This window comes from Rutilus rutilus (genome assembly GCF_951802725.1).
Source record: "Rutilus rutilus genome assembly, chromosome: 9".
In the NCBI taxonomy this organism is placed as follows: domain Eukaryota; kingdom Metazoa; phylum Chordata; class Actinopteri; order Cypriniformes; family Leuciscidae; genus Rutilus; species Rutilus rutilus.
Window position 1 is genome coordinate 33,652,375 of NC_140223.1, and position 27,955 is coordinate 33,680,329.

At 38.2% G+C, this 27,955-nt stretch overlaps 1 protein-coding gene across 4 annotated transcripts; it reads right to left on the bottom strand.

Annotated features, from left to right (window-relative positions):
* Nucleotides 1-96: 96 nt before the first annotated feature.
* rffl (ring finger and FYVE-like domain containing E3 ubiquitin protein ligase) lies at nt 97-27,951 on the bottom strand. 4 transcript variants are annotated; one of them, XM_084418425.1, is made up of 8 exons: nt 27,656-27,941; nt 26,886-26,952; nt 16,932-17,120; nt 8,759-9,142; nt 7,605-7,667; nt 3,143-3,353; nt 2,923-2,946; nt 97-2,635 (listed from the first exon to the last, which is right to left on the bottom strand). In XM_084418425.1, exons 3-8 carry the CDS (start codon nt 17,106-17,108, stop codon nt 2,454-2,456), a joined length of 1,041 nt encoding a protein of 346 aa, XP_084274551.1. In that variant the 5' UTR covers nt 17,109-17,120; nt 26,886-26,952; nt 27,656-27,941; the 3' UTR covers nt 97-2,453. The 4 variants fall into 4 exon arrangements, with proteins under 4 accessions (XP_084274551.1, XP_084274552.1, XP_084274554.1 ...); XM_084418426.1 differs by having other exon boundaries at nt 16,932-17,117; nt 27,656-27,862; XM_084418428.1 differs by lacking the exon at nt 7,605-7,667 and having other exon boundaries at nt 16,932-17,117; nt 27,656-27,951.
* Nucleotides 27,952-27,955: the final 4 nt, after the last annotated feature.

The following is a 27,955-nucleotide window of genomic DNA, read 5'->3' on the forward strand; positions in this document are numbered from 1 at the left end:
GTGAGCAGGAGCAGGAGCAGTCCAACCGGCAGAGCGAGTTCGGCTCGCCGCGCTAATGACACGGTACTCGGGAAAACAAACCAAGCAGACAAAACATGGTGGAAACATATTTTAATACAAAATTCTTCAACGAACAAACACACAAAATCTACTTTGGTGGCTTAGTACGTTTTTAAAATATATCTCCTCATCAGTATTAAGAAATTAAGTCATCTGCTTCACACCGTTACCATTAAAACACATTTGTAATGAAAATGAAAGAGTTGCCTCTTTATATTTACACATCTAGAACTCATGACAACATTATTGATCCAAAACTGGTCCTTTGAACGATTATTCTCTTATTACTTCACAGTGGTAGGAAATCAAGTTTTAATCCAAAGTTGCTTTGAACAATACGATTTTGTATTAGCTCCTCTTGAGATTTGAATGCAGATACTTTTTTATTTATTTCTCTTTGTGACAGTGATTCCTGTCGACGGCAACCCTGGCAATAAAACATTTAACAGTTGGCAAGCCTTACATTCAGGAAAAATGAAATTTGCAACCAATTGTGCCTTTCTATTTAAAAGAGTTAGTTCTCCAAAAAATGTAAAATTAATGTTATTTATATACCCTGATGATGTTCCAACCCTTTTTCTTTCTTCAGCTAGAAACCAAAAGTAGATGTTTGGAAGAGTGTTCAATCTGCCTGTTTCCATACAAGTAAAGTCCATGGAGATTTACACTGCCAAAGCTCCACAAAAGAACAAAAACACACCATACTTTTATTACTATAGTCCATATGTCTGAATAATGTGTGTCATCTGAAACCATAGGATTTTCCCATTTTGGGAATCCCATTTGCAGGCATATATCGAAACGTCCAACGTGATTGGTCACAAACAATCCCCCACATTGACACTTCCCACGTGATTGGACACAACATATGTGATGAACGATGTCAGATCTGGTGTGAGGGCGTCTAGCGCCACCCTTTCTGGAATTTGAAGTATGAATACAGATTTGTGAACTCCGAAAGAGAAGTATGGTCCTTCGTGTTGTTTTGTGGAGACTGATAGTGCATAAAAAGGTTGGAATGACATGAGGGTGAATAAGAGTGAATTCTGAAGCTGAACACTTACATTTCTTTACGCTGTTGTTTCCACACGGCTTCCTAAGAATAGAGCAGGTCGATGCTAACTGAATGTGAAGAGCTTGAGGGAAATGGTGTGTGTTCGCAGGCCTTTACTTGTCCTGTGACCTGCGAGGCACCGACAGTAGGAGTGTTGAGGCACGTTCATCTGATATTTCCTCTGTCGACGGCTGTAGAAGGCTAAAGTGCTGCTAATCGATTTCCTGCAAGAGATCTACCGCCAATCGGCTCGCTGGCAGCGCTGTGAGGGTCCCGAACGCTAAATCCAGCACTGCGCGGTAACACACGTTGCTTTTTTAGGCCCATCAGGCCAACAGCAGTCGTACCAGAGAGGCTTCTCCAACCACACAGCAACGAGCGCTGACGCATACTGACTGTTCAAATGGGATGTTTGCTCCATAATCGAAACCATCCATCGGGTTCAGACTGAAACCTTCATTACAAGGGGTCTGAAAGGCATGAAATCCTCAAGAAACCAGAATAACGCATCATCTTTCACACCCAAATTTTTGCATAGAGAAAATGAAATGGTATGTGCACAACTTTAGAGCAGGTGCATGACCAAAACAACATCCAAGAAGGACTTTTAAAACAGTATAGCACACTGCTAGACAAATGTTGCGACTCCCCGACGAAGACCGAATGGGTTAAAGCTCTATCGGTCTACTATTGTGTCAGTGTGCTAGACTTTTCTGTTCTTTTTTTTAATAAAGAAAATGAAGGCCATTAAGATTTTTCTGCATTAAAACTCAACGGTTTCTTTCCTTATGATTTTGATCGGGGTCCGTTAAATGAGAACCGGTTTGATCAAGCGTGACTCTTTTTCTGGGATCACACTCATGACAGATGTAAGACCTCACAAGACTAGTGAGACGAGTCTAGTTCTTGTTAGTACATTTGTACCGTGTCAGCCTGAGATCCAATATGTGGGTTCTTTAAAGAGGAGATTATTTAAAAAGGAGGAGTACAAAAGCAACAGGTGTGTGAAAAGCAGCAGGGCAGTGACATACGAGGCACTTTCAGAAGAGTGTGCGTTCACATGATCCTCTCTGTGTTTATTAATAGGGGCGGAGGCAGGAATGGCCATTTATGCTGCATTGATTTTGAGTCATTTGCACATGATCAAAAAAATAAAGCTTCCTCTTCAAAACATCCAGAAGGCACACTTTAAAAAGAAACTGAAACCAGTACGGCTATTGCTTGGAGATTCGCTGTCGTTTAAAGTGCAGCAAGATAAACGTTCGAGAATTAAAGGCCACCTGACGGTTTTATTCAGTATCGTTGTTCGAGGGAAGGAGCGTGTAAATGGAGATGTCACTCAGGATCTGAACACGTGCACTGCCCGCACCACATACTGTCGGCAGATGGGACATTCGCTCATGCGCTTGCCGCACTTTGTGCACGTGACCATGTGCCCGCACTCCAACAGGACGCAGTCGATGGGCGAGTCCATACAGATCTTACACAGGCCGTCCTCCACCTCCGTCCCAGTTCCAGTGTCTGTGTACAAAAAAAAAGGAAACTATTTTTTTAGGCATTTTTAATATGATTTTTCCTTTTGAACACTAATTTGTCATAAACCAAAATAAAATTGACTGATTTAAACCGTAATATGCATATTTGTGAAATCCACCTGCAAGCTTACAAAATTATGTGAACTGTTGACTAATCAAATTATTCATAGTTTCACAACAAAATGGACATAAAACTCTTGAAAAGTTAAACGAACACTTAAAGTATTAACAAAAACTATTCCTAACTTTTGAAGTCATAAGAAATAAACCCACCTGTGCCTTTTATGGCGGTAGACACTGTGAAAATAAAACACAGCCCACGTTAATGTAATCAACAGATACATTCAACTTTTACATTCACTTTAGAAAATGAGGTCAGGATACCAACTAAAATACCACTTATCATTACGCAGCTACATGTCAGATTGATAAATAGCACAAACCAAACTTAGCCCTCATCCTATTGTTGGTCCAATCACATCAAACTCTTTACCCATGTTCTGCAGGTTCTTCTGGTCGTGGTAGAGACGCGTGACTCTCTCCATCAGTTCCCATTTCTCACAGCAGCCCTTGTAGTTGACAAAGTTCCTGGCCAGAATCTCCTTCAACTGCCGGACACTCAGCGCCTCGATATCATCCACTGATCCCAGGTCTGAGAGGGACGCCCGTCGCCCAGGAGCCAACACTTCCTCAGTGTCTGAAGACTGACAAGAGCAAGAGACAGAGTGAGTGAGAGTACGCAAACAACGGGTTTTCTTCGGCTGATCTCTTGGCATACCAAAAACATCATTCCACAGAGTCAAAGCCAACTTTAGGGAAAGAGAACCTGGCAAATCCCAGAAAATTTAAGTGTGTCAGAAAACATTTTACTTACACTTTACTGATTCAGAAACATGTTAAACGGTTTTGCCACCTAAAAGCCCCAACAACACCACCACAATCTAGAATCTTGGCCACCATAAACACGAACAGACACAACACAAACAGAACATGTGCCATGCTGAGACAGATGCGAAGAGAGATTACAAAAACACACAAAGATTACTGCAAGTTTGATTAACTCCACATCCTGCTATTATGCAAACACTATATGCTAATGCTAGGGGAGAGATAACATGCTGAGTGGTTCATTAACATATACAGTTTAAAGGTCCTGTGTAGATAACTTCTAAACTTCAGCCTTTTTATTAAGCTAAGGAGTGGTACTGGGTGTTAACGTTGGCCTACCACCACATGGTAAACACTGCACTTCTTTTGTTTAATATAGCACTTGAAGGGCAGATGACCATCCATGTTTGACCAACAGAGAGACCATATGTATAAAGAGACTATGGGCCAGATTTACTAACAGCTCGCGCCAGCGCAAACCCTCTTTTGGAGATAAAAAAAAACTAGTCAGGATTTACTAAAGACACACATAGGAGTTTCCCTTTCAGACACAACATTAATGGGAGGAGAGTTTTTAAATGAAGGTGACTTACTAAGGCTTGCACTAGTCAATTTACTGGTATTTGCACCATTATATATATATATATATAAAAATTAATATAAACCAGCGTTAACGTCTGGTTTAAGATGGGTTTACGTCTGGTGTATATATATATATATACCAGACGTAAACCCATCTTAAACCAGACGTTAACGCTGCTCTAGGTAGATTGTGTTGGTCATTATGGAAATGATCCGGCTGCGTCTGTTCATTAATTTGCGCGTCGTCAGTAGACCCATCGGCGCTCAGTTTGCGCGCTCACACTAATTTGCCCTGTTTAGTAAATCTAGCCCTATGTGTGAAAAGAAAAAGGGGAGTCATATGCACAACAATTACAATGGATGGTGAAAAGTCAAAAGAGCCGAGTCCATTAATGTCAATTTACGGGATTTTATCACCCGTCATCCACCATCCGAAAAAACGTAAGCTAGCATGAAATGAAAATTTTGTAAATGAATGTTATCTTATTGTGAACTAGGCTATTCATAAATGTTTGGGTTTTTTTTTACTTTGTAATGTTTAATAAAAATGTCATAACTCAATCTTCCAGTAAAAGAGACTTCTTTCTGCCAGACTTCTCCAATCATTTAGTCAAGACAGTCGCATTCAAGTTTGAGTGAAACACCCACATCTCAAACAAAACCCAATCAACAACTAGATAGACAACAACAAATAGAACCAAGTCCCTGTCCTACTTTTTTTTTTTTTTCCTTTTTGATAATTCGTTACACTCGGACGTGCGTCTCCATTGTGCTTGCCGTGGTAGTCAGTGTTACATGGTGTTCGGTCATACACCGATTACATAACTCTCCCACTGTAGTTTTGCTTTTTTTATAGAAATAAAAACATTTAGTTCAGTTGGACAACAGACGCTACAATTATAAACCGAAAGCGGTTCAGATTTCACAGATCACGTGTCGAGAGAGAGTAAGGAGAGATTACTGAGATGATGATGATGATGTCGGAGGATTTGATGAGCAACAGGTCCTGAAAGTCATTGACAAATATCTAACGTAAAATATGCGGTTCGAAAGCAAAAGTGAAAACCGAGCGTGTGTTAAAAAAGCTCATTTTCACAATATGGAATAAAGGATCTGTTGCTACTTCTGTTCCATTGTGACTTTAAGGGTGTTTAAGGGCGGAAACTAACGGGGGCTTGGAAACAAAATGGCAACAAAATTAACCAAATTTAAGATAAGAAAAAAAAGCCCCTGCACAATTAAATCAACTCAATTATGACTTGTGTGAAAGTTAAATGAAAACACATTCTGTGTAAATGACCCCTACTGTTTTTCCGCAACGATAGTTAGAGCCAGGGAATTTGCAAGACCTGTCAATGATACTTCATCTCTCTTGTATCCAAAACCTAGTCAATTGGCCAAGTCCTTATCCTGCCCTGAATGTTATAAAGAACACACTGTCCTGGTTTCACATTAGATTTAAGTGCACGTCATTCAGCGAAGTGCAAAAGAAAGAATAGAACATTAATTCTGTAATTGCCATAAACTGCAGTATGAAGAGTGTGTTGCAGCAGTAATGACGCCTTGCTGTGAGCGCGATTGTTTTGTTTTTCAGTTGAGAGAGAAGCTATATTTGCTACATACAAAATATCCACGGAACTGTAACTAGTATAGAATTTCCCAGATAGTTCTAATATTAAATGTCAATACGAATCTAAAGAATCCGCATTGGCTCTTATTTTCAATGGTTTTGTTCCATTGCTGTTGTCGTCTGTTGCCGTTGTCTCAGCCGGACGTGGCGGTTGGTCGGTGTGGTATTTGGCCCACACCTCCTTCACTGTGATTGAACAGCTGGGTAAAAAGTGACAGTGAAGAATGCTGAACTTTAGGTAAAACGCAGCACTCATCAAAGTCACGCTGCTCCCGGTTTAAAAACGTGGCGCTCCCACTGAAAACAATTTGGACAAATACACTAGCCTCCGGGGAAAAACACACTTTGGTGGACACATGGCCTAATAGTTTGCTCAGTAAACCACTGTATAATAGCTGCCCGTATAATAACAGTATCTTCATTTATCCATGAACTATGAACTATCCCTTTAAAGGGTAACTCTCACCAAAATGCAACCTAGGGTCTTTTTGTTAATCTACCCAAGTCAAACTTTCGTTTAAAAGCATAATTAGAATGGAAACGCCACTTTTAAGTTTGACCGTATTTTCGTTTTCGGTCAAATTGCCTTTTGAATGGGAGTGAATGGGGCACTTCTATGACAGCATCAAAACTCACTATTTTTAAAACACTAAGAAGGCTCGACACAACATGAAACTTTGCTGGAAGTATCACCAGGGGCTCTTCACATGAACTCCAGCATTGAGAACATTGTTTGTGTACACAGAGTTTACTAAAGAGAAAGATTTTGAACAACTCACTGTAGCTGTGTGTCCGCCGGCATTCTGTCAGTCAAAAATAGTTGATCTCCGAATGCAACGTAACATGAGGAGAGTAAAGATGGAAAGCTCCTAAAGCTCAGTTCCATATACATTCACGGATAATTTTTTTTTTTGTCGTTCGTGAAAACAAAATTGACCTTGTATTTGAAAAAGGATCCTCATATAAGAAAATACTAAAATTCAGAGTCAGTTCATTCGCATTCGGAGATCGACTATTTTTGACTGTCAAAATGCCGGCGGACACAGCTGCAGTGAGTTGTTCAAAATCGTTATTTTTTAGTAAACTCTGCGTACACAAACAATGTTCTCAATGCTGGAGTTCATGTGTAGAGCCCCTGGTGATACTTCCAGCAGTTTCATGTTGTGTCGAGCCTTCTTAGTGTTTTAAAAATAGCGATTTTGACAGTAGCACCTCAATGCAGTCCACGAGATCCAGGGGGCGGGATTGGATCCACATCTAAGGGGTGGAGATGGGTAGGTTTAGGGGTGGGTTTAGGGATCAGGGGGTGGAGATGGGTAGGTTTAGGTATAGGTAAGGTGGGAGGAGTTGGATCTGGATCCAACTCCTCCCCCTGGATTTCGTGTTCTGCAGTGAGGACCATCTCGATTTTGATGCTATCATAGAAGTCCCCCAAGCACTCCCATTCAAAAGGCAATTTGACCGAAAACGAAAATACGGTCAATCTTAAGTGGCGTTTCCATTCTAATTATGCTTTTAAACGAAAATTTGCATCGGGTAGATTAACAAAAAGACAGAGAGTTACCCTTTAAGATGGACTGGTGTGACAAAGAGTGGACTTGAAAAGAGACTTTTAAAGAAGCAGTGATTTATCCCAGCCTGTAGCCAAGTCTTTTCCCACGCACAAGGCACACACATGGAAGAAGACATTCTTTAAACAGACTCTACTGAGGACGGCATAAATCATCAAGAGGCCTAATCTTTTCATTGCAAAAGACTGACAGAAAGAGTCCCAGGCATTGTAAAGGGCGACCGGCCACTGATCTTTGCTCTGCCACAAAGAAGAAGAGGAGAGGTGATGAGTTTCAGGAGGTACCTGCATCTCCTGCTCCACCTGCAGCTCATCGTCCATTTCACTTTCAGCTGCCTCAGCCAAGCTCTAAGGGTCAAAGGTCGCAGCCAACAGTTTAACACAGCTGTGCTCTCTAACTTATATATCACACACTCTCTAGTGTGCTTAAGAGACTGAGTCACATGAGTCACTTCATTCTAAAGCTGTGCATTACAGTGCCGTGTGAACCAAACTGAGAAGTGAAGCACATGCAAGGGACTGTGCGATGGATTCATTTTTATCGAAGCACATGTTTCAGTTTTAAAATAATTTCTCCTAACCTAGTCTAATGTGTAGAGACAAATACAAGCAAACCTTTTGCAGGTTGACTTCCTGAAGTACACTATCAGTCAAAGGTTGAAAAGCTCACAAAGGCTGAATTGATCAAAAATTCAGTAAAAACTGTGATATTGTAAAATATTATTACAATTTAAAAAAACTTTCATTTGAATATTTTTGTAATTATTTATTCCTGTGATGTCAAAGCTGAATTCGAGTCTTCAGTGTCACATGATCCTTCAGAAATCATTCTAATATGCTGATCTGCTGGTCAAACTTTTTATTATTATTAATGTTGAACACCGTTTAGCTGCTTAATACTTTTGTGGAAACTGTGATACACTATCAGTAAAAAAAAAAAAAAAAGTAAGATAAAATAACATTTAAATTCAGCAAGGAGACATAAAATTGATCAGTAGTGACAGTAAAGACATTTATAATGCTTCAAAAGTTTTCTATTTCAAATAAATGCTGTTCTTTTGCACTTTCCATTCATCAAAGAATCCTGAAAACTGCATCACAGCTCCCACAAAAATATTAAGCAGCAAAAACTTCAATATTGATAATAATAAGAACAATTATTAATAATTGAGCACCAAAACAGCATATTAGAATGATTTCTGAAGGATCATGTGACACTGAAGACTGGAGTAATGATGATGGAAATTCAGCTTTGACATCATAGGAATAAAATTACATTTTAAAAGATATTCAAATAGAAAAGTTATTTTACATTGTAATGTCTCACAATTTGACTTTTTACTGTTTTTGATCAAATAAATGCAGCCCTGGTGAGCATAAAGACCTCTTTCAAAAACATTACAAAACTTTTGAACAGGACCGTTTGGAACTTTTTGTACCTGTGCATCTTCTGTTGTCTGAGCCTGAGGTCCCAGTTCTGTTGTGCCGTTGTCCTGCGACAGGCTTGCGGTGTTGACTGGAGTGTAAGGGTCTTCCTGCGGGTCCAAGCGTGTGGTTATTGGGGGAGGAATGTGTGTGTCAGACGGAGGTGTCTGTTGGCCGAGGACCAGCTCGACCAGCTCCTCCTTCTCTCGGCACATCTGTGTGGGGACCCCGTGCAGGTGAAGATACTCCCTCAGATCCTTCACCTTCAGCTTCATCAGCTCAGCTCGCTCGTACAAGATCCCGCGGAAACGCTGGCAAGTGTGGCACAGCCACGGCTGGAGGTCCTGCTGAGTGGAGCACTGGCTGCAGTAGCTCTTCTTGCAGTCCATGCACATGTGCTGCAATGAACAATGGGAGTGTGCATTTTAAAGCCAGGTTAAGACTGGAGCACAATCTCAAATCTTTTTTGAGGAGAATTTCGCAGTTGGCGCAGGCATTAAAGGGTGTAAGAACTGGGTCAAAAGGTGCACTCTATTGCCTCATTCTCAACAGATCTACTGTTTGTGTCATTACGTCTGATAAACACTGAGCTGTACCGGATAATGCCAAAGCAGTCTGGGAAGTTTCTTCAGGGAATATAAACACATGACTAACATAACTTGACCGTAGTGTTCTGGAAGTCACAATGCCATTCAGTCAGAGCTGTGGCTCAATTCACACGCTCAGGACGTGCAAGAGCTGTTGGCTCATGTCCCGATCTCAATTCCCTCCTCCTACTTTCCTGTCTACGATACACATTACTGTAAAATAAACGCAAAAGGAGGAGTGACGACAGTGAAGGACGAGAGAGGACCGGGCCTGGGACATTTATGTGAGGGACTGCCACTTTACTTTTGTTGTTTATTTTGGTCATTCAAATTATGTTGAACGTTCGCTGGTTCCAGCCTCCTCCGTCCCTGAACATCGTTACACTCACATTTCAGCCTTAATTTCACTTCAGAAAAGGGATGAGTCGAAATGATCAATTATATTTAGATTCATTTAAATTTCATAAAGTCGTCACCTTTTGAAGTTTAAGGCGAGGTGAATAGGGTAAAAATTTTTAATAATAGAGATCACCATGAAACTTCCTCAGTTGATTACTTGCACAAGTATATATAAAAAAAATGTATTACAAGTTTTAGAAATTTGTATGTTTAATTATGCAAATTAGGCATTATCTCATTAAATATGCACGATTTTGCATATATTTTCGGTAGATAGATCTGATGATAAAGCCAGGTGCAGAATTCTTTTTTCATTTTGTTTAAACCCAAGATGAAAATAAAAGCTCAGAGGGATTTCAGGATATATGCTTGCATTACCTAGGGGATCAAAATATACTGTCCATAGCCATAAAAAAAAAATCGATTTGCCTTTTTTATTTTTATTAAAATGTCACATAAATCAGGCCAGGAATGATTTATTGACAAATCCCTCTGCAAATATCTTCAGAATACTGCTAAGTGTATAACTGGAAAGTGTGGTGTACACAGGTGCTACATAGGCTGAGATGTTTGTACTGGAGAATGACAAAAAAACTCATTTTGAGAAAACGGCATTTAAAGATTTAAATAGCTCTAGATGAGATTTCGTCGTTAGCTTTAAATCCCCCTTTGGACATTCACGATTGGTTACTGATAGAAAGGAAATGCCCATATTTGGGTTACATAGCGTTGTGCAGGAGACTCAGAGCTTTACAGCGATACAGGTCATGACAGACTTCAGTAAACAGACGGATCTCGGCGTGTCGCGCTGGAATGCTAACTTCCTGGTAAATTCGGGAGAAACTTACTGCCGCAAGTAAACAAAATGTGATAAAATAAACACCTTAATGTATATTTTCAACGTTTTCTTTATAGCAGCTTTAAAGAACACATATTGAAGGAGTAAACTAGCCCAAAATCTCAAAACTGACCACTGCATGAAAAATCAATGTTTTTGCCTGCCGTGTCTCGCCTTAATAATCACATTAAGCATATCGCTATTCCTGTTTTTCTGTCCCAGAATTTAATTAAGACTTTATTCTTCTACCATTAAAGATATTTAAGACTTTTTAATTGCCTTAAATATGATAAAACTGAATTTAATACTTTTTAAGGACCGGCAGGAACCCTGTTGTTACCTGTACAAAAAGTCAATTACGCTGCTTGATTGCAAACTGGTATTCGTCATCATACTATTTTAATTCAGTATCATAATCATAAACACACTGGTTTGTATTGCAAATTGTTTTACCATTTACTGCACTTTGTTTTTCTACTAGTTATTTACCCATAGCCAATAATGAATTGAAAGTCCCACTGTTACGTGGGTGTGCAGGTAGAGGAATTGTTCCCTGTGTGTGATTTCTAGTATGAGAAGGGATTGCCCTGATCCTTGAAAGTGGAGTGACGTCATCAGGGATTTCTACTATTTAAACTGTTGACTCTCGTCTACTAGCTGCACGTAAGACTCGCTTGTTTTTATTCTCCACGGGAGCTAGGTAAGATCTCTGCAGGTCACTGGGTGTAGTCAGGGGTGTGTTTTCTTTAGCTGCCCTACCTGCTTACTATTATTATTTTCATTCATCTTTTGTTTTGTTTATTATCTTATGCGTGTGAATTTGTATTAATTGTTGCTTGTTGGATTTTCTTTGTATTAAAACTTTACAGTGTAACTAAGATGCGAAAGTTCGTCGAGACAAACTTTAAGTTAGCTTGAGAAAGTTTGGACCAGAACGTTTTTTGCTAGGCGGTTGCTAGGATGTTATGGGTGGTCGCTATGGTGTTGCTAGGCGGTTGCTAAGGTATTCTGGGTGGTTGCTAGGCAGTTGCTAGGGTGTTCTGGGTGGTTGCTAGGATGTTTTGGGTGGTTGCTAGGCGGTTGCTATGATATTTTTTGGTGGTTGCTAGGGCCTTTTGGGTGGTTGCTAGGCGGTTGCTAGGGTGTTTTGGGTGGTTGCTAGGTGGTTGCTAGGGTGTTATGGGTGGTTGCTATGGTGTTGCTAGGCGGTTGCTAGGATACTCTGGATGGTTGCTAGGCGGTTGCTAGGATATTGACGTCAAAACGAATCTATCATCTGTGATTTCTTATATGATCGGTCCTTGCCTTTTTGAATGGTTTAAATGAGATAAAGTTGGTTTTGAGCCATAACACCCACACATTTAAAAAAAAAAAAAAAAAAAAAAAATTTTTTTTGCTAAACAAGGTGGATGCTGAAAGCGGTCTCAACTTCCGGTTCACACAGACTTAAAGGCCGTGACACAAGGTGACCTAGTGTTTCCAGTTTGCTCCCACCCATAGCACTAGTTGGACCCCCGTCAGCAGCTTGAACAGGTGACGCAGTGAAAGCCACAAGTTCTTTGATGTCGGTTTAGTGTGTTTGTAGGATGTCTGAGGCTGGCACATGCTTCTGCAGAAGCAATACATCAATGGAATTTCTGCTTAATTTATAAGAAACTGTTTTTGAGCACCACATTACTGGTGAAGCATCACACAACCCACAAACAAAACTGTGTAAACAGGAACCACTGTAATGTCCAACAGTGCCACCCTTTTGCAGGCTAGTGGAGGTGAGCTAGGTAATGTTATATAGCATCTATCCAACACTGGTTAATATGGGATGTTGAAAAGAAAATACAACAACATAATTTTCTGTGTCATAATTATGTCATGGGATGAGTGAGTACTTCATTCAATTACTGATTTTCAAATACCTTTTCTGTCTTTTACTAACTTGAATATTTATTAATCATGGTGCTATAGTTGGTTTGGTTCAAGGCTTAGAAACATTTTTGTAAATATGTATCAAAGATTAAGCTTCTGCTGAAAACACTGAGCGGTCACTAGTGTTGGGCGATATTCTCCATAGTCATATCATGCAATCGTCAGCCGCGCGGGGCGGGGGTGTACAATAGTTTTCTTATTTGATCATTAATTATTTATTTACTCATTTATTTAATTAACTTTGTTTTAGAATTGTGGAGAATGATTATCTTTTCATTCATTTTGCAAGCAAAGATGGAGTTGGTGATGAAGAGGAATGTCACGTCGCATAAATATTAAATGTAATATATAAAGCAAAAACGCAGCTTTCAGCATCTGCCGCTGCATCAATGGCCCATTCTCTCAGAGACGACGAGAGATTAATCTACCTAAACATCAAATCTTAATTTACTGGCTTAATATTTCTCCTGTGGAGCATACATTAAAGATAGTATGGTTATGAGTGAAGTGTGGTTATGTGGTGATGTCGTTATGAAATTAGGGAGGTAAAGGAATTGTAGGTTCTAATATTAATTTAATAATAATATTAGGGATGCACGATGATATCGGCACAACATCGGTATCGGCCGATAAAAGCTTTAAATGTCCATCATCGGCATCGGTAGATATGAATATTTCTGCTGATGAGCCTTGCCGATAGGGTGGCGTGTTTCCTACGTGCACGTGATGACCGTGAACGTGGCATGAGCGCCATCAACTTCCAAAATGTGGAGGCATTTTCGAGCATGGGCGTCAGTTTGGTTTGAGATGTGCTGGGGACAGAGACGCATTCGCAAGTGCATTTTCAGAAGTGCTGGGTACAATGACACAGTCATTTTTTTTCTGTCATGTTTTGAAAGACGATGTCCTGTAGCTTACTAATGTAAGCTCTCCAAGCTACTATGCTCTCCACAGAGCATAAAATATTCATTTTATTTTATTTTTCGCGTTCGCATTTATGAGGAAAAACAGTGACAGTTCTCGGTTACGGACGTGAGCGCTCTGAAAGCGGCACTAAAAGAGACTGCTTTAAAACTTCCACAGAGACCTCAAGCAGAAAGCACAAAGCCTTTCTAAGTGAATTTTGTTTTGTATTAATTGTATCTTAATTTTAATCAATGTTTCATCAACCAATTGCCTGGATTTAATAAATAATAAATAAAGCAGATAATAGATAATAGATATCACGACACGGAGGCGCCGGCGCTCATAAATTAAATGAAACTCATCATAGCCTACTTGCCTCACAGACCTGAGAAATATATCTATTATCTACAGAACGCTTGAAATCATATTTTTAAACAGAACAATTCAAAACGAAAGAAAACTATGTAATCCGAAATGTGCATTTCTCTCTGTCGCATTCACTACTGCGAAGATCGCGAGTCATCGTCAACTTCATCTTTGCAGCCGACACAGAAAACACTTGTTTATTAATAAACAATTAAAATGTCTCCTTGCTATATTTGACATATTCATAATTAGTGGTCGACCGATATGGGATTTTTAATGGCCGATGCCAATATTGAGAAAGCAATCTGGCCGATTGGCCGATATGAGGCCGATACAATACATGTGAATACAGTAAATGAGAGACAAAGAATATTGGTGAAACTAAATGAACATTTATTGTACATAATATTTATGCAATATTCTTTTTGCAATAAAAAATATTTACTAAGAAATTAAAATGTAAACAAAAAGGTAAGGTAACACTTCAATAAATAAAGTTTTAGTGCAGCTTCTTGTCTGCTTAAATATTTAGTAATTTTTTCAGTCACATAAATAATTACTGCTGCTTACTGCAGGTTACAAATAACATTTATCATTAATGAACCAATCTAAACAATATTCATAAATGAATGACAAAATAGTATGTGCAATTGCATACATTATGTACAATACATAGTTAAATATAAATCTCACATAGTTTATTTACAATATTTACTTTAAAAAGGTTGTTTTACTTCAAGTATATTTAAATAATAATGATTTATGTCTGTTTAGTTTTGCTTGTTTGTTTCTTTAAAACGTTGCAAGCCGTCACATGTATTTGCATGACATACATAGACATATGAAAATGTATACTACACACGATATTACGCCAATCATGGATAAATAAATACAGTAGATAGTGAATAACATTTTCAAGGATTTATTTTCAAACGTAATATTATTACATAGTGTTCTCCTCTCATCCACCTCACGCGACCACTGATTTGTAGTGCACGCGACGGTCGCGACTCAGCTTTTCCGTGCACGCGAGTCCGTTGATAAACAGCGTCTAGTTTAAACGTAACCCGAGAACAACGCGCGTATCTGAGGAACAGCCAGTCACAGGATTTTTGACTGTTTGTGAGGTAAAATGTTTTCAGTTTTGTTTGAATTCGTTTATATCACATCTGTGACCCCCACTGGAGCTACCGCTGGGCTGCGGATCTGACATATCACGGTAGGCTACTGTTTGAATAGACTCTGCTGCACGCCGGAGTGTTTTTGTGTGTAACACAATGTAGCGTCAGGTTAGAAAGCGAATGCTGATTGGTCATTTACTGTGTCTGTCAGACGTCTGCTTCACTTCTGAGTGGCTTGTCTTATGGTGCTGGGCGGAGCAGAGCGAGTGTATTCAGTTCATTCATGCTCGCTCTGTTCGCGTCAGTGGAAAAAATGCGCTAATGCACAGTCACAAACTGTTTTGAAAAGATTTTTGTTTTGGAAAGATTTATCGGCCGATGCCGATATCTAAAAAAATTCCAAATATCAGCCGATATATCGGCCTCGGCGATATATCGGTCGACCACTATTCATAATCATTACTTTTGCGGTTCGTTGTGACAGCTTTTAGTTGCTTTATTGGCAGCGCCACCCTTAGGCTATGTTACATGAACGCGTCACCACTGCATCAGCACCGAAAACAGGGGAGCATTTGGTAGACCTGTTCAAGTAGAAGATGTAAAAAAAATTATTTGAAAATTTATTTTTATTTATTTTACTCTAAGGACTGAAGTTTGAAGTCTGAACTTAAATAAAATGTGGCACTGGCATATCATTTATTCTCCAAGTGAAATAATTTACCTATTTTTCAGGGGTGAATGTCTGTCTACATTTGTAAAATTATAAATTTATGGTAGAATCAAATGTTTTGTTTGTCTTGTGTATTGCCTTATCTACAACATATGAGTGTAATACGGTAAAGATAGTACAGGAGAGAGACTTGGATTTCTCTTCAGTAAAATTAAAGTGTAAATATATCAGGGGGAAAATGTGTATACACATCGGTATCGGCATCGGACAAAATTAGTTTGAAAATATCGGCATATCGAATATCGGCAATATCGTGCATCCCTAAATAATATTAGCCTGATAATTACCCTGGAAATCCAGAGTTCTCGCGAGAGCACAATTTGAATTTGCTCAGCGAGTTACTCTGGCATTGAGTAATGATGCTCATTAACTATGCCCTTGAAGCCGAGCTGCACCAATCACATCGGTGTCTCTGATATAGGCGGGCCAGAGGCGAGCTAAACAGATGACGACAGCGCTAGTGACAGCGCAATCACGAAAGTGATTGGTCGTAGTGTTATCCAATTGTGTGCAGTGAGATTTTCAAATGCATGCTTTTGCACAAATGCACGCCCCTCGAGTTGGGCGATTTTCATTACTCGACGCCAGACCCTTAATCTTTCGGATTTGGTTCTGGATTTCCAGGCTACCTGATAATAATAATAATAATAATAATAATAATAATAATAATTTAATACAATAATGGGTAAAATGAGCCAATTTTCAGAGAGCAATACTAGATGTACTTAGTAGATGTCTTACCCACTAGTAAGTCTATAAACTGCTTGCATACGAACATCAAAAACTTTCAAAAACTGGAAACCTGATCTCAATGTTACTCTCTGTAGTTACTCTTATGTAAGGTGCATGTGCAGGAATTCCATGAACGTGAAGTGACAATAGCAGCACTGCTGTAAGGAACTGGTACAATGGCCATGACATCGATACGCGCCATTGTACTGTCATTGGAGCCACAGTTTACAAAGTGCATTCTGGACAACTCCCCTCGTGAGGCGAGCAGGGTAGTCATCACGCTGGAGGAGGACGCTTCACACAATGACTCCAGTCACTAACTCAACTTGTATGGTGGCTATAAACTGTAGCTTGAGCCTTTCCCTTATCTGTCCGTGACAGGAGGATGACGTTAAATGCAAAGCATCAACGGGATTCCAAAAGGCACCAATAAATGCACTTTCAACTAATGTATAGTACCTGTACAAGAACTACAGCACAACAGTGCTTCCCCAAATAATTTTATACCACTGCTAAAGCTAAACAAACATTACAAGGTGGATTTGCAAGTCAGTTGTGTGAAAATGAGTCACGTCATATGGTTACCTTCCTGGCGAGGCTGTCAAAGCGACCTCCACAGGCCTTGCATGTGTTTTCCGGAGCAGGGGGCGATGGGTAACTGCTGAAGCCCGAGTTTGTGAAGGCCTGATGTTGTGTGCTACTTCTGGTGCCCTCCACAGTGGAATCATCCAGACAGACCCAGCCGCAACAGCTGGCCCACATACTCCACACCTACTGCAAGAGGAAGAGATGCTTAAGTTACACGTAATCGCACCATAAATTAAATCTGCTCAGTCTTCAAATAGAATCAAACCACCTTAGTCCTAGAAGACAACGGATGCACTTTTTCAAAAAAGTAGATTGGTCTTCTTGAATCAATACCCTTGGTAGTGAATTAGCGGCATGGAAAAGTTCTTCCAGCGTCAGTCAGGGTGGCTGATAAGCGCTCAGCTGGAGTCATTTAGCTGAAGAAGTAGGACTTCCATCATTTATTCAAAGGCTGTGTGCAGTCTAAACCACAGGAGCTGTGCAATACTCCTACTAGGATGACACTGTATCTCGCTCTCACTCCCTATCTCACTCAAAGCCAAATAAAAGGCTGTCTGATCCAGTATCACTACCATGGTAATGTCTCTCACCATTTGGGCCCATTGTGTGTTGAATCAACTGATTAGCTTAATCACTCAAAATAGTTTACAAAAGAAAAAGAAAAGAAAAGGAATTGGGTAACTCCTTCCCATCACCATTGTCCAAGGCGTATTATCATGATAACCCTCAGTATTTGTACTTCAGTAAGATATGCTGGTATAAGATAGTCTTGACTAAAATTCACATGCAAAAAAGTATAAAAACCTGTATGACCAGAACTGACACTGCAAAGTAGTTATTGTCAACATTACGACAAAATTGGCACTGTTTCTTTTCCTGGTGCAAGGATTAATCAAAGGATATTCATCAAAAAAAAATTCTCATCAAAACTATACATTTCTCGATTATTGAAATTACTTGAGATGTTACAACTTTTTTTAAACTGCTATTCTTTATACATGCCTCAGATGGATGCATAAAGGCCCCGATCACACCTAACGCGTTTTTCCGGTTCGAAGCACTGCCCCATCACACAGAACGAGCAGTGCGCTGCGTTTTTTATGTTGCTAGGCAACCACTGAAACAGCTGTCCTGTCAGTCAAGTAAACATCAAATCAGCCTTTTATTAACTTTATTTACTTTCTGTTAATGTTGTGGTTAGGGCTGTAACAACAATATATCGTGAAAAATTGACAATATGTATCGTGGTTAGTTCACCCAAAATAAAAATAATCCTGTGAGAATTTTGTTTTGTTTTCAGAGTCAGTACTATATTTAACTACAATATATTATGTTGAATATAATGTATAATAATGGGGGATTATTTTAAATCATAATTATTATTTTAAATATATCTAGCCAGTGACAGAGTGCAAGCATATTCTAACATAATTCTGTATTTTCAGGTTCAGAATCATGAATATATTTATTCTGGTGTCACCACTGTCCAAGCCTATTCATTTACACCCACAATGTTATATCAAATTCAGCATTTAATCAACAGTACATTTTTTACTTTTATTATATGTCTTGGAGTATCGCAATAATAACGTATCGTGAGTTCAGTATAGTGAAATTATTATGTGTCGAATCGTGAAATTAGGGTATCGTTACACCCCTAGTTGTGGTAGTTACGGTTCATGAAGTCGTTAAGCTCCTGGTAACCCGCGAGAGCACCACAAGTTTATCCTCCATCGCACTCTCCGGGCGTTCAAGCAACTATAGCTTTCATCACTAAAACGGAAGGCCCGCCTCCCCATTCATTCGATTGGACAGTGGAAAAAAAACGCGATGACGTCGGCCGCTTTTTCCGCTCGGAGTTGCTTTTTTTTAAACTGCAAAAACGCGAGGCGCAGCAGGCGGTTAAACGCGAGGCGCCCGGGGCGCATAAACAGCGCGCGTTCTAGCTCACGGCCATAGGAAACCAATTGAAAAAAGGCGCCTCTTACTGCAAAAAACGCGTCATAGGAAAGGAAAGCAAGGAAAACTACAATTTACCTCAACAAGGCAACATAATGAACAACACTCGTCTCATTCGTGGAGGTGGAAAAACGAGTTCTTTGTGACATGCAAGATTTATTGTATTAAAATTTAAAAGCAAAAGAAAAGGCATGAGAGTCGGCTGTTTTTGTCAATTTTAAGTTTTAATTTAAAATGTTTGAGATTTTAATATAAGTACATGGATAAATACTTTACCACTTGCTTGAACAACTTAATATATAAATCTATATAGAAGTAATGCATTGAATAATACGTTGTTTAAATTGTGTTTAAACGTGAATACGTCTATTAAAGAGTGTATGTGTACAAAGTCTATATTCCATTTTAATGGTTTAATCAAAAACATATCTAACAAAGGCTCGAAATTGCGACCATTTTGAGCACCAGTGCTACCAAGTAAAAAAGCTAATTTTGAGCCCTGTCTAATTAATTGAATTCATAAAAACAACTTAATTTATTAATTTGTATATACAATATTAGGGCCTTTAATTCATTTTTCTGGTAATCAAATGAAGGCATAAAACATTCATTTATCTTTTATTAAAATGAAAATTAAACAAGCCCTTTAATTTTTAGCAAACAAGTGCAACACAACAGAGGTTTACTGTTACAATTATAACATGGAAGAAACATGTTTTAATAGCCTAATATTTGTATCATAATTATTAGTAGTATTACATTAATATGAACATTATACTGTACAAGAGTAATACATTTCTATCGCAGTTAAAACCAAACTTTTATTTTGACGGGTTGCCGTCTAGACCTTCTTCTGTGACGTGATGATAGTTTCTCTCAAATTAAATATTGACAAAGTGAGAATATTAAACCGCAAAGGGACTATTTAAATATGAATCCTTGAATCCATGTTATACCATTTAAGATATTTAAGACTTTTTATAACCTTAAACGTGATAAAACTGACTTTTTGAAGACCCGCAGGGACCTACTTTTTATTCGCACACATAATCCTCAATACATTTTTAGTCAGAAATGTGAGTGAAATACTGTTGAGTCCTGCAACTATAATATTAAAGGTTAATATTAATAACAGAGTTCAAATTCAATTGCTATTTATCAAATCAGAGACTTAATATCAACTTTTTAATTATATAATTAGGTCTCTACTTCTAATTCGTTGTAGAAATATAAATGGTTGCTGTCATTACTTGTATTCATGAGGTTTATTCAAATGTACAATAAATGAGACAAAACTAACAGGTTATTTAAGAATACAAAATGCGCCTCTCTAGAGTTATTTTTTTCTAGTTGACAATCGAGTTATGGTCATTGAATGGCTTTCCTGAGATAAATGCAGCGTTATGTATGTGACACTTTACAAGCTGTTTTATTGACATCTTTGACACGGATTGAGCGATTACACGAGACATGAGACATTTCAGTAAGTGTTACTATTTCAACATTCCTTCTGATGTTAATTCATGTTAATTCATCTGCGCTTCGTGCTGCTGCTCGAATGGTTTTTGTTGTTTGAATTCCATAATACTGATAGAATTTGAAAACTGGGACTTATTTTCATATCAAAAGAAACAAAGCACAATGTTTACTGCAATTACTGAATGGGAGGTGTGCTAAAAAATAATGTTCAATCAGTGAAGTTTGGTTTCCACATCAACAGACTAAAAGATTGATTCTTGATTTAACAATTTATACCATTTCAATGAAGCTTGATTAAAAAAAAAAAAGGAGTAGCCTATATCGTCAACTAGAGCTGGGCGATATGGCCAAAAAAATATATTTATTTTATATCAGTCGATATCGATAATTATCACGATAAAAGTCAAATCTTTATTTCTTTCAAGTTTAAAGGCAGATTTTTGCTCCTAAGTGAAAGTTGTAGAAACCAGAGCGTTAATTGTGGTTTTAAACTACTCTTTATTGTTAGAACATATCAGGACAAACACTCAGAGGCGAACATTTCACAAATCTGAGGTAGAACATTCAAACATTTGTCATTTTTCCTTAACAAAATAAATATCTTTCTTGGATAATTAATTTCTTAGTTTCTGCATGTGCTAATTTTTATTTGGTAAAATCTAATATTCTGACTGAGTTTTATTAAACTGAACCATTGGTCATCCAGTATCATGCATTTAGATCATGATAACCACAGATAAAACCAGGCATAGCCTACAGCACCTCACCATCATGGCAAAATGTAACTTTATGATTTCTATGGTATTTGAATGAAAAACAGTAGCCTAAATACTGTAATTATATTCCATCAGTCCTTTAATACATCGTCTACATTAATAATATAATACAATTCAATTCAATATGTATATCCCACATTTCATGGTGCAGTTAATATTACTAGGCTAACTTTACAGTAAATCCATGGTAAATGATGGGAATTTGTAGACGGAAAAGCCTTCTGCGCACAGTGTTTCTCCTGTTTGTCAGCGCTGCTTCATCTGCCTTTAAACTGGTTTAAATCACTGAGACATTTGTGTTCTTCGCTGAATTCAAGCGCTTCTCACTGGATCTCGTGACGAGAGCGATCTGAGTAAACGCATCTGCTGATCTAGTGAGCTCGCGCTGCGCTGCCGTTTGGACTTTGAGCCGAGCGGATAAATGGTCCGTGTGGCGCGCTGTTCAAATGAGTTTCGTTCCGCTTTTGGCGCATAAACATTATCAAACATTTATCGAACTCTTGATATCGTTTTATCGAGAAAAATTATATCGTGATAATTATCGTTACCGTTTTATCGCCCAGCCCTATCGTCAACCCAGCCCTGATATACTATACTGATATACTTTTTTTATTGGCCCTTACCACAATAGCGCCATAAACATACAATAAAAACTTAATTCTAAAACACATACTTTGAGTTTAAAAACCTTATGGATTTCTTCCACTTTTAAAAAGGAAACCAAACCTTGCATCCATGTAGAAAAAGACAAAAACATCCCCAAAACCAAACAAACGAATCACATTACTTGGTGTCAGCAAACATGGCAGCATGTGCAAAGTTCAAAACAACAAATGCTCTCACAGTCCCCACTGACCAGCTGACTGGACATTGTTACTGCTGGGCTGTCATTAAACACCCCAGCCCCCCTTAACCCCTCAGCCCTGTAGTGTCAGTACACCCAAACGCTCCCTAGTAACAGACCAACAATAGCTGCACTGTGGCTAGACAACACACACACACACACACTCTGAGACAAATCCCTCAACAGCAGGAGGATGCTTGTAATGCCTGGAGTTACCGGTGACGGGTCACATGGTTAAGGGCAGAGAGGAATTATAAATGACCCATTAAGTTTGACCACCACAGAGAAAGAATTTGAAGTATGGGAAGGATAGGAATATTTTGAACAAAATTATTGGTGCAGGTCTATACAAACCGGTGTAGATGTTACACACTTCCAGAGCTGGAGTGTCCGTTGGGAATTGTGTTAATGCATAATTTTTTGTTTGCCTTTAATGTGTTTGAATGTTGAATCTGGGTTTAGCTCTTTATTTGACCAAGGGTTAATTAGTCAATACAAGTTTGGCATCTGAGACCCGCCCCATAAGTAAAGTAACCAACCTGTACATAACCCAGGACTTACTAGCACTGCTGCGTAAAAACAAACTAGATTTGCATATTCAGAGAAATACCAGTGCTTGCAAGACAGCAAAAAAAAAAAGCCAGAGGAGTCGAGGGCACAGAGAAAGAGATCTCTATTCCGGACTTGCGCAAAAACGGCCTTGCAATCATTTCCCAATAGGTTATTTGTGTGGAAATATTACAAAGTCTGTAAACAGGACGTTAAGACAGGCGGCAGAGACGGGACACGCTGAAGACAGACGAAAAGACGTGCCAGCAGATACTCAACAACAAGGCACAACAAGCTCACTGTTTGCAATGCTCGAAATACTGGAAGAGAAATATACGTTTTGAATTTAGGGTGGGGGTTTATATTAATGTATATCTGGAGGGGACTGACTGTCTTCAGAAAAGTTTCGATGGCATTTTCTTTTCCTCTTATCTCCGTGTAATAAGTAGTTTATAAACGCGCTGCTTTCTGTGCAGCGTGACCAAGGAAATGCTATATTGCCGCTGTCCCATAAGCGCCACCTACTGTCAGAGAGTGAATGTGCATTTTCATTCAGTCCGTCTGTTGTTTTGTGTGTGTGTTATGAAGTATAATTTCACTAAGGTAAAGTCAGACCATTCTGTTTTTGCTTTAAAGTGTCATAAATCCCCCCTCTTTGGCCTGGTTGTTAACGCCTCTGAGCGACAGTCTGGTGTCCAGCCGCAACACCTCTTTCTTTTTTGATTATTAAGCAGTTAAATGCAAAAACTGCCTTATGTGCAGTTTACATGTTTGCATACAATTTGTTATTTGAGTGTGGATTAGCCTATTATATCTAAAAATAAAAAGCAACTGAATGTAGGCTAATAGCTTGGGCTCTGTTGTTAACATTTAAAGCTATAGTAATGTGCAAGTAAGGGCTCCCTATAGACCTTATGTAGCCCCGCCCCTTTTCAGCGCTGCGCTCATTGTCTTTTGACTTCCGGTCTGTATTTTCACAGTGATTCTGCGTGTTTATTAATGAACGACTCATTTTAAAATCTTCCCGGTCGACTGACATTTGTTAAGACATCTGCTTTAAACATCACAGTCCTCATGATAACTTTCGTTAACTTTACATTAAGTAAATCCACATAAAAAGCTAATTACTCCTGGACAGCAATGCCATAGAAATATACAGAGCGACCGCTAAAAACGGAAGTTAAAAGACAATATTCTAAAGATGGCGGCGCCCTCGTTTCTCTGGCGCATAAGGTCTATATAGTTTACAGCATTAGCAGAGATTTTTTTTGTTTGTTTAGACCATATATATTATCCCTACAAAAATTGTGTCGTGGCTTACCTGACCATGGGGAGATGTGGGTCCCATGGTCAACCCAGAACCACTGCCCTACAGTATATGACAGACTCAGAACAGGCTTCAGTGGGCGGAGCTCTCATGAATATTCATGAGTTTCCTGGACACGCGTGTGGAACTGGGAATCTTTGTTCACGCTCCTCGTCTCTCAGCAGGTTTAATAGATTATTTCATAAAAGGTCAATAAAAAGTTTCTCTGTGAACTTAAACTACAATTGTTTATCGTTTTGTAAAGTTCATAACGTTTCTACTAGTTCGCTTCATGTTAGGATAAAGCACAGCAAACTTCAACTACTCATACATACATAGATTTCACTTTGTTGTGCTTGTCCTTTGTACCTTTTGCAATGCTTTTAAACTGTGCCTTTTGTTATCATTTGTTGAATACGTCCCTGCCCGTAACAACTGAAATAAATGTATCGGTGGACATAATATTTGTGTTACATACAATATGCAACATCCTCCTCGTTCTCCGGTTGTGAACGATCTGCAGTTGTAAAAATCATCGCATTTAAATATGTTACAAACAAATATACATTTACAAATTCACATTATCACAAGGTTCCACTTTTACGTTGAAACCAAAAATCCCAGAACACCTGAACGATCACATCTACACCGATTCCCAATAGAAGAGCGGATATAGAGTATTCTTAAACACATGAACCAACTATCATTTAATTTATTCATTGCTGTGTTATGTTACCTCACCTTATGACACTTTAAAACTGTGTCATCTCTGCTAATGACCGAAATAAAGTCCACAATCATATCAGTGGCCTAATAAACATTTTGCAACCTGATGTTTACGCATCAACCTGGATGATACGCAATGATGATCACTGATACAAATGCACGACCAATTGGAATTCATATTAAACATGTAATATTTCTATTAAATAAAGAATCTTGAAAATAGATGATTTCCACACTTCATTAAGCAGCTTTTCAGCATTTTCAACTGTGTTAATAATCAGAAATGTTTCTTGAGCAGCAAATAAGTATATTAGAATGATTTCTGAAGGGTCATGTGACTCTGAAATCTGGAGTAATGAGCCCTGCCATCACAAGAAAAAAAAAAAGAAAAAAAGAAAACAGTTGATAAAAATATTTCACAATATTGCGTTTTTTGTTTGTTTTGTTTTTATATATATCAGATAAATGCAGCCTTGGTGACCATAAAGAACCGTACTAGTACCAAGCTTTTGAAAAGTATTGAAACGTTTAAAAACATATATATTTGTTACATTATTTTGCCAGTATGCATATTTGTAAATATATATATTTTTGTGAACATCAAACTGGTTGCTTATTCTATTCTGTAAAAGAACGAGAAGTATGTTTCTCATTTACAGTAGCCTAGCTGTATTCTTTTACACTATTGTCCATACAATTTTGTATCATCAAAATTGTACTTGTAATGTATTAAAGCAACACATTCATGCTTGTGTGTGGTCTTAAGTTATTTGGCTTGTATTTACAAAATTAACAAGGATTTAAGAACAATCACATCAGGATAGGCCTATTATACAAAAAAACGTGTTAGTCCACAGATACATTTATGCAGGTTTATTTCAGTTATTGCATTCAAGAAATGATAATTAGTAAAAGACACAAATTTTAAAGCATCGCAGGGTATAAAGGTGCATACAATCTATACAAGTTGAAGGTTGCTGTGATTTATCCTAGAAACAAAGTGAATGCCTGCAATCGTTCAGTCAGGGACAAATGCACAAAACATGCAAACTGATAAAAAAAAACATTATAAAGGGTTAGGAAACGATAAACAGTGAAAGTTTATGGATAAGTTTGCACGACACTGAAACTATTTAAAAAATGTTATATAATCCATGAAACCTGCTGAGATTCAAGGAGGAGCACATGAACTAGCCTAAAATTCAATCACTCACTCATCAATATTCATGTAAGCCCCACCCACCGAAAACGAAAATACCACCGGCAGCCGATCACTCACATACCGTGACGGTGCTTCAACTTTGCTTTTCAAACCAGAAGAACGAAATTGCTCTGAAAAATGCAAAAATAACCAATTTCCACGTGTTGATCAAATGTATGCTTTAGTGTTTTCAGTGATGTGCAAGGCTGTAGCCCACATACTGCATCTGTTCACAGCTCAAACATGTGCTTTAGGGTGTCATGGCCCTTTAAATCATACAAGCTAATAAAAAAACAAAAAAAAAACATGTTTTTAAACTGCTCATGCAAAGTGTGTGTGTGTGTGTGTGTGTGTGTAGCATCTTTGTTTAGATCATGATTAAATTCAGTGTTTGCCTCTAATTTCAAACGGTTAGATATATTTAGGTCAGTTTGGCCTGTAGAGCAAATAAACAACTTTTGCTTAAAGAAAAAAAAAAAAAAAAAAAAAAAGCCAACTGGTATTCGGGCCAATTTGCTTGTAAAAAAAGAAAAAAGGAATTGGCCATGAAAAATCATGTTCGGTGCGTCACGATCTCTTACACCTTGAGCTCATGTTGTACACAAAACATCTTATCTCACTGTTTTCAAAAACTATTCTATACTATCAAAAGTATATATATATATATATATATATATTTTTTTTTTTTAATGATTCATTAATAAACAATTATGTTTTTGAGGAGTCAAACCATTTTAAGGGATATTTTAATTATACCTTGGCTTGAACTAAACTTGCCTTATCATATAGAGGTCAAATTATCTGATATTTAAATTAAAAAAGAGGGCTGCGGGGATCTTCTCCACATCATTTCCAATTTTTCTGTATATAATATAATAAACCATAATAAAATATGGTTTTTAAAACATGTGGTTTTCTTTTGAAGAATTTCATTCCTTTAATGAGGCTTTTTTTCCCCCTTGGAGAACTATCCAACTTATTTTAATTCAGCAAATAATGCCATTGTCTTTTAAACGAAAAGGTGTATTCAAGCAAATGCATGTATGAAAAGCACTTTTAATGTACTTTCAGGGTCAAACTGCATCAGTAAGAGTTGAATTACTGTTCGTACCTTGAAAAGGAGTAAGTGACGTGTATACTTGTGACGTTCAGTGGTGTATAATCCAAGCCATCGGCATCTATAAAGAGAAGAACAACACAGTAACACGTTTATGAGTAACATTTATAGGATTTGCTGGGACACATTATTCTCCTTTTACGCAAGAAGCAATGGAGGATCTGGATCACACCTTCCTCTCTGTTTGCAAATCTACGTCGCAACCCCAAAGCTCACACAATGACTTGGCAACCTCAAACATCCGTGTGTCAGACCACTCCGAAGCTTCCTCTTTAAAACAGGAAAACTTTTGTTCACCAAGACCAAATGGTGCCACAGAAAAGTATTAAGAGCATAAAAACATTTTCACGCTAACGTTACGTAGAGTTTTAGAATGACACAGTATTCATACACTTACTCAAAGTGTGTATACAAAGCATTATACTCAGGATTATAGCTCAAGCTATAAATCAGTCACTCAAACAAACTTTCACCACGTCAGATTAGAGTATCAGAACTTTGGACTAGTTTTATATATATATATAAGTTATAAGTTATATTTTGAAGAATCATGCGTTCAAGTTCACAAGCGGTCACGAGCGCAGAAAACAAGACTAAAGAGTTTAATGGCGAAAAGTACAGGGAAGACGTTTATATTACATCGTTCAAAACATTCAAGATGACGCTATATTAGTGTGAGTAACGTTAAAAGTGAAAGAGAGCAGAGTTTGTTTCATGTCTAACTTGCTCTCTTTATTCTGTCGAGAGGACGTTATTAAACTTACCTCAAATGAAACGAAGGCGCTCGAAAACCGCAGCCGCAGATGTTGAAAACTCTGTATTCATCAATAATCCCGACAAAACTAATACAGACATTGGGAAAAGACGTTCAGCTCTTCAATTTATGATCGATTTTTGAATGAACACACACTTTTGGTGTTTCGAAGTACGCAAAGTTCGTTAGTGACGCTCCGGTTAGTGGGTAGCGTACTGGAGAGCGAGCACGTCGTCGTCGTCTTCTTTCAAAACACGAGAACGCGCACGTCGATCATCAACTAGTTTGACGCACCCGTTTTAAAGTTACG

Coding starts and splice junctions, on each gene's coding strand:
- rffl (XM_084418425.1), bottom strand. CDS start 17,108: ATGTGGGCCAGCTGTTGCGGCTGGGTCTGTCTGGATGATTCCACTGTG. Junction 7,668..8,758: donor AGACAACAGAAGATGCACAG/GTACAAAAAGTT, acceptor TTTGACCCTTAG/AGCTTGGCTGAGGCAGCTGA. Junction 2,947..3,142: donor GAAGAACCTGCAGAACATGG/GTAAAGAGTTTG, acceptor TTATTTTCACAG/TGTCTACCGCCATAAAAGGC.